The sequence below is a fragment of the Anser brachyrhynchus genome (genome assembly GCF_964034855.1).
Source record: "Anser brachyrhynchus genome assembly, chromosome: 18".
In the NCBI taxonomy this organism is placed as follows: domain Eukaryota; kingdom Metazoa; phylum Chordata; class Aves; order Anseriformes; family Anatidae; genus Anser; species Anser brachyrhynchus.
Window position 1 is genome coordinate 8,353,398 of NC_137711.1, and position 13,500 is coordinate 8,366,897.

Here is a 13,500-nt window from a genome sequence, read left to right on the forward strand (position 1 = left end):
TTATTAGAGAGAAAAATGACAAGCAATGTTATTGCTTTTATTATAAATGCATTTGCTCTCACATTCAGCTTGTTTTTCTCTTCCCCGGCTCGATGTTTCCCTTCTCTCCTCAGTCTTGTGCTAGTAATGCCTGCCTCAGCATTCCTGGGATATTGGGAAAAGCATTAACAAGTCTTCAGGACGTGCTTCATCCTGGAAAACAACGGGGAGGGAAAGCCCTGGGGTGGGAAATCGCTCCTTAGGCAGGTGTGGGGACGTGACCGTGGTCCTGTCTCCTCTCCCAGGTGCCGCGTCCGAGTCATCGATACCTTTGGGACGGAGCCAGCCTACAACCACGAGGAGTACGCCACGCTGCGCGGCTTCCGCACCAACTGGGGCTACTGGAACCTGCACCCCTCCCAGTTCATGACCATGTTCCGTAAGCTGGGGACGGGGACACACGGGGGCAATTTTGGGGGCTCGTAGGTGCCCCGGGAGCAGCTCTGGCCCCCTTTAGAAGGTGCTGCAGGGATGGTGCCGTCCTCCCGATCTGAGATCCTGCTCCCCGAGGCGTGCAGGCAGGCGCTGAGCCCATCGCGGGGCACCGCAGCTCCCGGCGCCTCTCCTGCTGTAGGAATGTGAGATGGAGGAGAGGTGGCTCCAGCAGGCAAACGCAGGGCAGTTGGGTTTGCAGAGCACGGTTTTACCTCGGCTGGGATTTTTGAGGCAGGAGGAAGCCCGGGGTTTGGATTTACCTGATAAGCCATGCTGTGGAAGGGAGCTGTGCTCGTCTGAGCCGAGCCTAGTGACCCCTTGGGTGCTCGGTGACTCAAACATTGCCTTTTCCTGGCTGGATGAAACCCATTTAACAGCCTTAAAAATGCCTGACATTTTAAAGAGCCCCTCAAGCAGGTGCAAAGCCTTTATTTTTAGAGGTGCTCTCCTGGGATTTCACATTATTTTACCTCCAAGCTCCCTCAAGGTGCTGGAGCCGGGCTCATCCAGCCCCAAGAGGTCCGAGCCATGTCCCTCTTTTTGTGTCCGCAGCTCACACCCCCGACAACTCCTTCATGGGCTTCGTGTCGGAGGAGCTCAACAAGACAGAGAGGCAGCTCATCAAGTCCAACAAAGTGGGCAGCATGGCGGTGGTGTACGGGAAGGAGGCCAGCATCTGGAAGGTGCGTGTCCTCGGGTGCTGGGGCCACCACTTTCCACGCATCCATAAAAAACCATCCTTTTCCCGTTCGTAGGGGGTACTGAGCTCTTGGTACTGGCTCTGCCTCTCCCCCTCTCTCTTCCAGAGTTGTTTTTCCTTCCAGGGCTTGAAAACAAGGAGCTAACTCTTGATTTTGTGTTTTTTTTTGGTTTCTTCCCCCCCCACCACCACCACTTTGCGTACCACTGGGGATGTTCCAGCTGCAGGTACGGTGCTGCACCCCGCCGCTGTCCCGTGTTAGCTCTGTGCATCGGTTTGAGGGGGGAAAACGTTGTGTTTGCCACTTGTTTGCCCCCAGGTGGATGGGGGGGGGGGGGTGCATCTGCTCCTTTAATCCAGAATTCACAAATAATATCCAATTCCCCAGCTATTGGGGTTAGATTATGCTCAGCGGAGCTGGATCTGGTTCTCCCCACCAGTGATGCTCAGCGGTGTTTTACCCCCATCTCCCTGAGCCCTTTGTGGCCAGGATTGCACCCCACAGCCTTGTCTCACCAGGAATTGCTGCTTGGCTTCTGTCCTCTGTATGCAGCTCTGGTTTTTAGCCTTAGAGTAGTCCAGGACTACGTGGCTGAGTGCAGAAATGCCGTGTTCAGAGAGGCTTTAAGGCAACGTGTGGAGTTTTCTCAAATTCCTCATTTATACCTCCTGATTCCCTCCCAGTCTGCTCCTTAGGGGCCTATTGCAGCCCTGGAATAAGCTGAAAGTACAGCATCCAAAGTATGGTCCCTTTGTGTTTCTCCAAGCACAAAAAAAAAAAATCTGCAGCAGAGAAATTGTTAAAATGGAAGGCTGCTTCGGAGGGCAAAAGCTAGAAAGCCTCTAAAAGAAGAAAAATGATGACCCTCTTGATTTTCCAGGTAGTAAAACAGGCTGAGGGATTAAACCCAAGTGAGAACATCCTGGGGACTTGTTATGTGGAATGAGAGGCCATTAACAAGCCCCGGCTTTGCAAACCTCCCCCTGCCTCCACTCATCTGTAATTCAGCAGCTCCGGCACTAAAGCTGCCCGCAGAAGCTGCGGGGAAAGCCGGGCTTGGGGTGCTGGCGTTCGTGGCATGTTTCGGGGTGATGGATTTTGGGGATCCCCTCCCCTATATGTGTGTCTTGAGGGATCGGGGGGGAGGAGAGGGTACAAGTTTTGCCCTTCCTAAAAGGGTTGGGGGTGGGTTTGGTGGTTTGAGTGTTCCAGGTGAGTGGTTTCAGAATGAAATCTCACCCATCCCAGGGGTTTGGGGGGTCAGCCCCCCAAATTCTTGCGTCACTCCTCCGCAGGGCAAGGAGAGGTTCCTGGCCATCCTCAACAAGTACATGGAGATCCACGGCACGGTGTACTACGAGACGCAGAGGCCGCCGGAGGTGCCGGCCTTCGTGAAGAACCACGGGCTGCTGCCGCAGCACGAGTTCCAGCAGCTGCTGCGGAAGGCGAAGGTGGGCCACCCTCGAGGTCTCTGCTGCGGCCCCTCATTAAGCAGGCCTTGAGAAACGAGCTCTAATTAAAGGAGAGGGCGGCAGGGGGAGAGCCCCGTGTCTGCTCGCCTCCCAGGCTCGCTGTCAGCAGGGCTAATTACCCAGGAGCAGGGCAGAGCACCTAATTTCAACTCGAGACGTGTCTGACGAGTTTCTCCTCCTCGCAGACGGAGTGCAAAGTTTCTTGATTAATTAATTTCTCGCTCGGGCTTTTTTTGTTCTTTTTCTTCTTCCCGTCGCCTCGATAAAAAGAAATGGGAATCTCAGAGCAAGGTGCAGGGTGCTGGCACAGTGTCCCTGGTTCCCCAAGCAAAGCAGCATTTTTCCATGCAGGACCACAGTGGTTGCAGCCACTCTGGGTGATCTCTACAGCTCCCGCTGATGCAAACACCCCGTTGTCTTGTACCAGTGGGCTGTGAGCCACAGAGCATCCATCTGACCGTGGGGATGGTTTTTAACACATTTTAGCTATTGGGTGTTGAACCACGTGGAGCTGCCATAGCGGCTCCGTAGCAGCACAGGATGCTGGTGGGTTTTTCAGGAGTCTTTCCATGGGGCTGGCGTGCCAGAGACCAGGGCAGCGTTAGCTCACATTGCCCGGGTTTGCTCCTTGCAGCTCTTCATCGGCTTTGGGTTCCCCTACGAGGGCCCTGCCCCGCTGGAGGCAATCGCCAACGGCTGTGTGTTCCTGCAGGCGCGCTTCAACCCCCCGCACAGCTCCCTCAACCACGAGTTCTTCCGCGGGAAGCCGACGTCGAGAGAGGCAAGTGTACAGCACTGTACTCAGCCAGCCCAGGGAAAAAACGGTGCTAAACTGGGATTTTTTGGAGAGGTTTCCTCCAAACCCCCAGGTGCAGAAGTATCCAGAGCGTTTGGATGGAAGGGGCCCTGCTGGGGGTTGCAAAGGAGAGCGTGGTGTGGGAGATGCTTGCAGACCCCAAAACCCTGTGCCGATTCCCTTCTGGTCAGGGCAGATCCATGCACACCTCTCCTGGACGGGGTCTGGTGCTCCCCTGCAGCCCAGTACTCCCCCCTCGTTCTGCAAAACGAGAAGGGTGCCAGGACCTCAGCATCGCTGCAGGGGGATGAAATCCCTCCCGGGCCTGCCTGTCGCTGGGAATTCAATCTGAGCGAAGCAGGAACTCTTTAAAAGTTAAAGGGTTGAGAAAATTGCCTCTTTCATTATTAATGAAGTGGATAATGCAGCGCTCGCTCCCCACGCTCAGCCTGGGAGTGGTTGTCGTGTGCCCGGTGGCTGTGCCACTCTGTCCCCTATCATGCCTGTCCCCACCGGCTGCTGGGGCTGTGAAATGCCCCAGGGTGGTCACACAGGGGAGGGGAAGGAGTTTTGGCAATCTGCTGGGGAAAAAAAAAGGAAGGGAGAGCAAACTGGGGAGGAAACTGAGGAGTGAGCGTGGCTCTCCTCCTCTCCCTGGCAGGTTTTCCTGCTTTGCGGTGCTCCCCAAAACAGCTCAGCATCCTCTCTCTTCCTGTCCCACAGGGAGATTTTGGGCTCTGGCTGCCTTTCAGCAATGTGGGGCTAGAAAGGCAGTGTCAGAGATTTAAATAAAAGAGGCACGTTCCCCAAAAATTGCCTGGTGGGAGGTGGGTGGTGGTGGGGTACCAACACGTGGTTTTCTGCAACATTGGGGCAAAGCAGCTGCCAGCACCGCCTTCGGTGGGGATGGATTTTGTCTCTGACCTGTTTCTGGAGCTGGCAAACCTGAGAGATGTGGCTGTTTTGCCTCTCCGCTCCCACGAATGGTTCAGGTCAAGGTGAGGTTTTACCCGAGTTATGGGGATGGGGACATTTGGAGCTGCTCGGCACTTTTGGCACTGATGGGAACGTTGCATCCCAACCCAGCGGGAATTTTAGGGCATCAGCCTAACGCTGGGGAGCAGCTGGGCTCGGAGGAGCTGCTCTCTTCCCAGCACATCTCCATGTGCAGTGGTTTAAAACCAAAGGCGGCTGAGCCGGCTGCAGTCTGCTCCTCTCCGCTGGTGCGGCTGCGGGTGCTAGACAGCAGCGCTGCTTCTGGCAGGGACTGCAAAAAAACCATCTCATGTTGTTGCGTTGTAGGTGTCCTCCCAGCACCCATATGCCGAGGACTTCATTGGGAAGCCCCACGTGTGGACTGTCGACTACAATAACTCCGAGGAGTTCGAAGCTGCCATCAAAGCAATCATGAGGACCCAGGTGAGTCTCGGAGAAAGGGCTGGGGTGATCACCGGTGGTCTGTAGGACTTAGAGCAGCGGTGGTGCTGGTGGCTGGCTCTCCCTTTCGAGCACGAGGTGCTTCTCCCTCCTGGCTTCCCCTCTGGGATTATTTGCATGTGCAAGGCAGCAGCCCTGACCTCCCGCAGCCTGCTCCCTCTGCGGCTGCAGGGCAGCTCGCGGTGCTGCTTGTGGTGGTGCGGGTCTGATGGAGCCAGGCGGTGCTGGGGTGAGGGAGATGAGGTTTGGGACCAGGGGGTGGCTGGAGATGCACAGCAGTGGTGTTACTTGGCATCAAGCAGGGAAACCCAGAGAGCGTCTCCCTGGGAGCTGCAGCCCTCTGCGCCTGCTGTTCCCCATTCAGCTCTTTGTTGGGGTCAAGCAGGTCGATAGGAACAGCCCCAGGATTAGCCTCTGTAAAGGATGAAGGGCAGGAAAGAGAGAGGGGAGCACGAGGGGTCCTGCAGGAAGGCAGAGCCCCCACTGCAGCGGCACTGAACCACACTGCTGCAATTATTTGCCTCCTGAGCTGGGGCTGGAGCCTTTCCGAATTCATAAAGTCGGTTTTCCTGGAGGGGGAGAAGTGCTGGTCTCTGATCGCTCGCGACTTGCTTTGGTTACAATGAACCATCCCCTTGTGATAACGATGTGCTGCTGAGATGAGGTTCGGCATTGGGGCTCACGGGGTGGGATTTTGGAGGGTGCTGGGGGTGATGCTGGCCAGGGGGTGACCGCAGGCTTTGCAGGTCCCCTGCGTGTTGGCGAGGTCACCAGCAGAAACGTGTGTCTTTGCTCCTCCTGGCTTAACACAAAGCAGACAGACGTGCTGGTAGAAATCCAAGAAATCCAGCCTCTTGGTCTTACCGGGGCTGAAAACACAGGAAAGGTCCCTGTCTTCGCTGCCTGTCCCTGAACGAGAGGCACCAGTGCCTGTGCCAGCCTGGGGACCTCGGCCAGCCAACGCAGTCACTGCCCGGCTCTGTCACCGTGTCACCGCAGCCACCGGTGACCGTCACGGCTCTTCACCTCCCTCATTTTCCCTAAGAGTCTGCAAAGAAGGAACAAAACCGACTTAGGAAAACATTTTGTCCTTTTGCGCATGCGTTACGGGATCTCGATTAAAATGAAATTAAAAATAATTCCATCCCTGCTGCCGTGCCGCCGGGCCAGCTGTCGGCGTGCGCCAGCGGCAGCGAGCGACCCGGCGCCATCTGCTCGGGGAGATGCTCGAGGGTGTGCAGGAGAGGGGGAGAGGCGTTGGAGAAAGAAAATAGAGGTGTCCGGGGCTGCCCTGCCATCAGGGGCATAAAACAAGGGAGAATTAGAATGAAGTGTGGGGGAAATGTTGGCTTTTTGGGGTGACCCGGTCCCTGGGCAGCTGTGTCATGTTGAAATATGGATTGAAAATGGACCGGGTAATTTAGAAGTTTAATGGCAAGTCCAGGATTTAAAAATAAAAAAAAAAAAAAAAAGGGTTTGGGGAAGTTCTGCTGCAGGCTGATGAGTTGATGAGTTCCCATCACCAGTTCTCTCCCCGTTCCCAGTTCCCATGTCAGCTGTTCATGCAAATGCAGTTGCGGTGCAGTCACAACACATCCTTCCTCCCTCCCTTAATTAACATTTCTTACATTGCCGAACAGCTGGCGGGAGGCAGGGGAGCACAGAAAACGTGGGCACGAGGCTGGGCCTGACGGGCAGCGTCGGGGTGCCGGGGCCATGGGGCTGGGCACTGCGTGGGGTTTTTTGTGCCCTCCCCGTTACAGCGTGGCACCCACGCTGGAAATAACGGCTTCGTGGTCCTATTAAATTCAATCTTGAAGGGGAGCAGGGACAGAAGCTCAGGCTGCCTCCCAAAACCAAGGAGGCCCTCCTGTCCGCCAAGAAGGGTGCTGGGATAATCCCACAACACACCTCTGCTGGTTTGTATTTGGGGTTTTTTTTATGATCTATAAATCCTCTGGAAGCAGAGCAGGGACCGAGTGTGAGCAACTGCTTTTTTTTTGTTTGTTTGTTAAATAGAAAGGTCTGCTATACCAGAGACGCTGTCAAGGCAATTAAGTCTAAAATTGACCTACCTCACAGGTTTAAAAGCCCCATTATGGGCTTTGGCTTCAGGAATCCCTTGGTATCTTGTCTTTAAAGTAATGTTTGTTACAGCAGGAAATGAAAACAAATGTCTTAGCGGCAGGAGCGGGCGGTTCGGTGCTGCTGCTCTCAGCCAGGTAGGAGGAACAGTTTTCCTGGCTCCTTTTCTCCCCAAGGCAAAATGGGATGTTGTGTCATCCGAATATTTGGCAAATTTGTCTTTCAGAATAATGGCCATCAATTTATATTTCTTTTTCACTGGAAACGTTTCATTTCAACATTACCGAAATGAGATGATGTGTTTTGGTTTCCCATCTGCATGGCTTTGTCTGAAAATGCCCCGCTCGTTTATTGAAAGGGAGGCTTAGATCCAAAATGATGCATTTCCCTTTGCCTCACCAAACAAAACAGATTGCCTGACCTGAAACAACGCATTTTTCTCCTTGATGGGTGGAAACGCTGGAAATTGAAATCCGACCTGAAACTGATTTTATTTTTTTCCCCCTTTTTTTTTTTCCCACCGTGACACTGAAAAATCACTCGTCACACACCTTTGGCTTTGCAGCTTCAAGGCAGGTGTCGGTAAAACATTTTCCAGAGGTGAAGCTGGGGAAGCTGCGAGGTGTCTCCTTTGACGCGCCTCCACAGGAGGCTTCATGGGGGGTGCTGGCACCCAGGGGTGCTGGGACCCTTCGAGGGGCTTGGGAGCTGCTGCCAGCAGCGGGGAGGTGGCAGCAATCCCAAGACAGCGAAGCTGCACTGGCCCGCTGGGTCTGCATGCCCCGCAAATAGCGGAGTTGAGATGCAGCAGGCGTCCTTCTCCGTGAGCCAGCCGAGGTTTGCTGGAAGAAAAAAAAAAACTTTTTCCTTCTTGCCAGAGGTTTGAACCGGGGCTCGGATGTGGCTCAGGTTTGCAATGTGTCTTTGCAAGAGGCAGCACCCGCTGCGGGTGGCCCCCGCGGAGCTTGTCCCACAGTGGAGCCGCTTTGTGCTCCCCCATTGCTCCCATCCCTGGCCTGGCTGTAAGGAGGACTCGGAGCATTGCAGCACCAAACCCATATAAACCAGGCAGCAAACTGCTGCCCAGGAGGCCCAGGAGAGAGAAAAACACGAGACAAATTGCCCCCTGGAGAGGTGACACCAGGCAAATTGTCCCTGCGACGAGCTGCAGCTCTCAGCCAAGGGCTGGGGACAAGGAGGGGAGAGGTTTCCATGCGCGGTCATTTCCTTGGCCTTCAGCTTTTTCCCTTGTCAAAAACAGTCCCCGCGCAAGCAATTTAATAGACCCAATATTCTGGTGTAGCGAAGGGAGAAGGCTTCATTATATTAAAGTCAAACATACAGGAATATAATGGAAAATTATACATTTCAGGCTATGCTTGAAAGAGTGGCGTATTAAACATCACCGCCAAAATAGCTGGTTAAAGCGTTCCCAGCCTGCTGCTACGTGCTGGCAGACAATTGCATTACTTTTCTACTTATTTCTCTGGTGACGTTTGGATTTATTTTTTTCTCTTTTGTTCCCTTTGGACCCAAGGAGGCTTATTCCTGCCTCCAGCTCTGGGATTCCAGAGCGGGACTGTAAAAACCCCAGAGTGCCTTCGTGCCTTGCTCCGGCCCTGGGTTCCCCAGCGATGTGTGCAGGAAAGGGTTGCAGAACCCATCCCCAGCGGGACCCCTGTGGCCCCCAAACCTCGTGCTGTGAGGTGGGGGTGATGGGGTGAACCCCCCCCAGCCCTGCCTGCCTTCATCTCGGAGCATCCCCCAGGGGAGAGCCCGAGCTCCCGGCGCGGGGAGCAGCATTAACGCCGCGGCTGTCAAGGGGAGGCCAAGCCTGTCAGGTTTTAATTAAACAATTATCCTCCCAAAATTGGCATTTTCCTGCAGTTCCAGTGGCGGGAGCTGAATTTTAACGAGCGTGGGTGAGGGGAGGCAGGGGCAGCGAGAGCTTTTGGGGTAACCCCGGGGTGGTGGGCACGCTGTGGGGGGGTTGCATCCCATCGGTCACACCGTGCCCCGCAGGCGTGGTGTGTTGGGGGGGATGAGGCTGTTTTACAGGTTTTGTCTGCACAGCAGCGTCCTGAGCAAAGCTCCCCAGCGTCACTGCTGTGAGCACAGCGCTGGTGATGCTTTGTAGCTGGGCAGCCCCAAATCTGTGCCAGGCAGCCCCAAATCCACTCCAAGCAGCCCTACATCTGCACCTGGCAGCCCCAAATCCACTCCAGGCAGCCCCCAGCCCTGCTCGGGCTTCATGCAGCAGCACCGTGCTCTGTGAAGGACTCGGCCCCGGTTAACTCAACGCTAATTTGGAGGCAGGATCTGTGCCTGCCAAGGTGTCAGCCCCGATTACGCTGCACACCTGTAATGAGACAGAGCGGCTGCGATTTCCAGCCTTGCCGAGATCTCAGGTGGGATATTTACGGTGGGGAGATGCTTAGAGGGATCTTTTTGGCAGGCTGAGCCTTTTGAGCTCGGCTTTGACAGGTACTTCAAAGGAGACAGCTATTTTGGATGTGCAGAAATAGGAGAAGCAGCGTTTTCCGGCTGAACTATCTTTGGGGTATTTTTGCTTCTAATCCATCCTTCGCACGAAGCTCAGCAGAGATGCGCAGGGGAAGGGGGGGCTCCAGCACCAGCCCCTTCCCACACCAAACCCCACGGGGGGGGGGTGTTAGGTGACCCCCACAGGGGCTGGGGGTGCTGCGGGGCCGGGATGCAGAGGGGGGAGCTGATTTCCACACCGGGATGCGAGGGCAGCTCTGGGGGAGGGAGGCGCGATGTGGAAAAGCGAGCGAAGAGCAGCAGCGTTTCATAACCCACGCTAAAAATACACCGGAGTGCTGCTGGCTCTGCACAAACAGCAGGACGGGGCTGTGGGAGGCGTTTGCTCCGTCGCGGGGTGAGGACCCGTCCCACGGTCCCCTGTGTCTGACACGCCGGCCACCGGCATCTCCAGGGGGCCAGGGAAATGCCCCTGAAATTTATTTGGGTGGGAAACTGGGCTGGAGCAAATCTACTGAGCTCCTGGAAACTTTGTTGGGCTGGAAGTGTTCAAGCTTTCATTTGGAAGTGACTTATTGCATTAAACTGATTTTATTTTGCAGTTCCAAAAAAAAAAAGACAGTAGAGCAGGGTGACTTCATTTTAACCAAAGTGTGGGTCAAACCCCAGTTAATCCTTCACCCTCTTTCTCTCAAACACTTTGTTGCTTGCCAAGTTTTTGCAGTCCTAGGTGTTTGCAGTCCTAGTTTTCTTCCAAATTGGACTGAAGATTTCCGAGTTGAGGTCCCAGCCCTGGAAGGGGTCTGATTCCTGCGGTGCCCTTGCGTGGTACTTGCTATTTTTAGGAAAAGGAGATGAATTCATTCAGGAACTGGATGATTTTCTTCCATACCCTTCTGCTCTGGTGGTAGATGGAGGGACAGGAGTATTACTCTCTTGGCCAGCAACGGGGATTATGTTTACACTGGATTTCCCCGCTGCTCCTGTGGGGAAATGCTCCCGGAGATGGCTGGGACGGGCGAGCTTTTCCCTCTTGCTGCAGCGCTCTGCTCTTCCCCTGCACAGGTGGACCCTTACCTGCCTTACGAGTACACCTGCGAGGGGATGCTGGAGCGGATCCACGCCTACATTCAGCACCAGGTCGGGCACCGTCCTTGTTCTGCCGGGGAAGGGACCCCTGGCCCATGCAGGCTCCCGGGGGGGACACCAGGAGCTGGGCGCAGGAGATTTGTCACACACCGAAGATGCTCGGGGGCTGCCGGAGGGAGGCTGGGGGTGCGGGGACGAGGCAGGGGCAGGACTTCTCTGCTGCAGAGCTTAAGGCAGCACTGGGAGAGGAAGGGCTGGCTGCCACCTTCATCTCCCCAGCAGGAAATACCGTCCATGCGGGCAGGGCAGGAGTCCTCAACCGGTGGAGCCGCACCAGCAGCCCGAGCGTCCTGCCGTGCCCCCATCCCCACCACCCCACCCTTTCCCTTCGGGCACTGACCTGTCGCCTTCCCTCCTAGGATTTCTGCACCACGACGTCTCCTCCTCCGCCTCCCAGGACCAAGAGCCCTGCTATGCAAAGCCCCCCGAGCGTGCTGGCCCTGTCGCCCAACGCCACCCACCTGGTGTGGTCCCCCAGCGCCCGCCGGGACCCCCGCGCCTGGCCCCCGGTGGACTCGCTGCAGGTGTGGGTGTCGGAGACGCGGCACGCCTGCACCGAGACGTGCCGGCGGCGCGGGCTGGTCTGCGAGCCCACCTTCTTCAGGTTCCTCAACAAGAAGGAGGTGTTCCTCCAGTAAGTCGTGTCCTCCTCGGCGCAGCGTGGTGACACCCCGGGGGGGCTGCCGGAGATGCTCCCCCATTCCCCAGGGCTGGGTGCTTTGTCCTGCACCCCCAGCGCCCGTTGTCCCCGTGTCCTCCCCCCTAAAACGCCAAAAGCTGAACGGTTTTGTCCTTCCCAAAGCAGCGCTGGCACATCCAGGCATGGCACCATCCCTCTCCCACCCTGCTTCTCTCTGCCTCCCGCGTGCTCGCTCCCTTTCTGTCTTTTTTTTACGTCTTTCTCCATAAAACTGCCTTTTGAACACACAGCAGTGAAGTTTTAATAGAGTATAAATCTGCCACCGGGCTCCGTGCTGCTGCGTGGACAATTAAGATGCAAGTATTACCATTTCCGTCACGCCGGCCAGGCAGGCAATTTGAGGCCTGGTGACAGTTTTATGTGACGAATTAGAGCCGGGGCGCGCATTTCGCCCCGTGCCCCGGTGCCTGGAGCCCTGGGGGAGCCGCGGGTGGGCTCGGGGGGCTGGAGGGGCACGGAGCAGGGGCAGCTCCGGTGCTGGAGCTCCCCCAGACACGAGCCTGGAGCAGGGCAAAGCTGGGGTCCTGCTGCTCCTTGGGGTCTTTGTGGGTTCCCGTCTTCATTTTGCTGCTCCGGGCTAGCAGGGGACACCAGGGTGTGCATTTGACTCAGGTGCACTCCCAGGGGACGGTGCCTGCAGGGAGCAGGCGGCCCCCTTGGTCCAGGGGGGATGTAAGGGGTTTTAGTGGGATTTTGCCCGTGATTCCCTGAGTCCTCCATCTACGGCCTGCATGAGGTGTGGGGCGGTCCTCGGGTTGCACGGTTCGGTTGTGTGCTGTTTTGGGCTGGTGGCTGGCAACCACATCAAGGCGCCAAGCGTAGTGCTGATGGTTCCTGCAACCAGCAAAGAGCCCAAAGCTCACCCAGGGAACACCCCAGGGAGGACAGACAGAGAATTAAAGACCCTGTAGCAAAGCACCAGGCAGCCTCCCCACCCGGAGAGGGGGCACCGAAGCCGCCCCATGTTTTTTATCTTCTTTCCCAGGCTCAGCATCACCTGCGACAGCACGGAGTACGAGATGAACCATCTCTATCCGGCGGTGGCCGAGAACGTCCACGAGTGCTACCTCCAGAAGGAGCCGCTGCTCTTCAGCTGCGCCGGCCACAACTCCAAGTACCGGCGCCTCTGCCCCTGCCGCGACTACCGCGAAGGACAAGTGGCTCTGTGCAGGGACTGCGTGTGACTCGGCCACGTGCTGCAGCCGGGGGCTTGGTCTCAAAGCTTCGGCAACAGCCGGGGAGCAGGATGGATCCCTCCCGGCGGGACGCGCGCTGAGCTGGGGGTGCCAGGCTCTCGTGGGTTGTTTCGTCTACCAGCCGGCTGTGAATGACCGTGTCCTGACGTTTGGTTTCGTTTTCTTCTCGAGGCGCATCGCCCGTCCGCATCGCCCGTCCGCATCCGAACCCACCCGGACCGTGTTGGGGCTGGGGCAGGGTGGCAGAAAAAGGGGGCTCGGGGAGGGGGGGCACCTTCCCCTCTTCTGGCGAGGGGGATGAGCCACCAGCAGACTGCAGTTTCAGGGTTTTCATCCTCTTGAAGCATCCGAGGTTGTTTTATTTATTTATTTTTTAACCACTCCCTCCCTGACAAGTGGTAAATTAAAGGGGAAACAACACCCAGCCCTTCTGCGAGGAGTTATTGGGCTGCTCGGGGGGGCTGCAGGGGGCTGCCGGTGCCTGCCTTGGCCGGGGAGGATGAAGCCTGAGGACGGGGGCTGCGTTGGGTGGGTTCAAGGGGGACTGAGCCCGTGGTGCCCCCCAGGAATTGAGGCTGAGGCTGGGGAGTGCAGCCCTGTGGGGGGGCTCTGCAGAGGATGCTGCTCTTGGGGGTCCCTCCCTGGTGCCGCTCTCCACCTCTCCAGGGTGCACGTCTCAACCCTCCTGGGACCCCCACGCCCCAGCCCGTGGGGGCACAGCTCCCCGTTTGCTCTTTGTCTGAGCGGGGCAGGAAGGAAGAGGTGCTGCAGCAGCCGGGATGAAATATTGGCACAGGCTGAAGCTGGGGGAGAAGGTGTAAGAGCAGCGCTGTGTCTGCAGCCCCAAACGCTGCAGCCCCGGGGCAGCTGCAGGAGGAGGTGAGCTCCAGGCAAAGATCTTCCAAGCAGCATCTTCGCTTCTTTACCTTCTCCTCGTGCTTGTCATCAGCTTCACTTCAGAGACGAGCTCAGTGCTGCTTCTGTTCCT

The 13,500-nt window shown here is 56.6% G+C and overlaps 1 protein-coding gene across 3 annotated transcripts in view; it reads left to right on the forward strand.

Moving 5' to 3' along the window:
* Positions 1-12,936, forward strand: part of MGAT5B (alpha-1,6-mannosylglycoprotein 6-beta-N-acetylglucosaminyltransferase B) — a 57,778-nt gene extending 44,842 nt beyond the window's left edge. For 2 of the 3 annotated variants that reach the window (XM_080560513.1, XM_080560515.1), the window contains exons 10-17: positions 285-418; positions 1,027-1,163; positions 2,471-2,626; positions 3,282-3,428; positions 4,746-4,862; positions 10,533-10,607; positions 10,976-11,250; positions 12,302-12,936. In XM_080560513.1, the coding sequence (XP_080416639.1) occupies positions 285-418; positions 1,027-1,163; positions 2,471-2,626; positions 3,282-3,428; positions 4,746-4,862; positions 10,533-10,607; positions 10,976-11,250; positions 12,302-12,500 (1,240 nt within the window). In that variant the 3' untranslated portion in view covers positions 12,501-12,936. The remainder of the gene's footprint in view (positions 1-284; positions 419-1,026; positions 1,164-2,470; positions 2,627-3,281; positions 3,429-4,745; positions 4,863-10,532; positions 10,608-10,975; positions 11,251-12,301) is intronic. The other variant, XM_080560514.1, reaches the window with a different exon arrangement.
* The last annotated feature ends 564 nt before the right edge of the window (positions 12,937-13,500 follow it).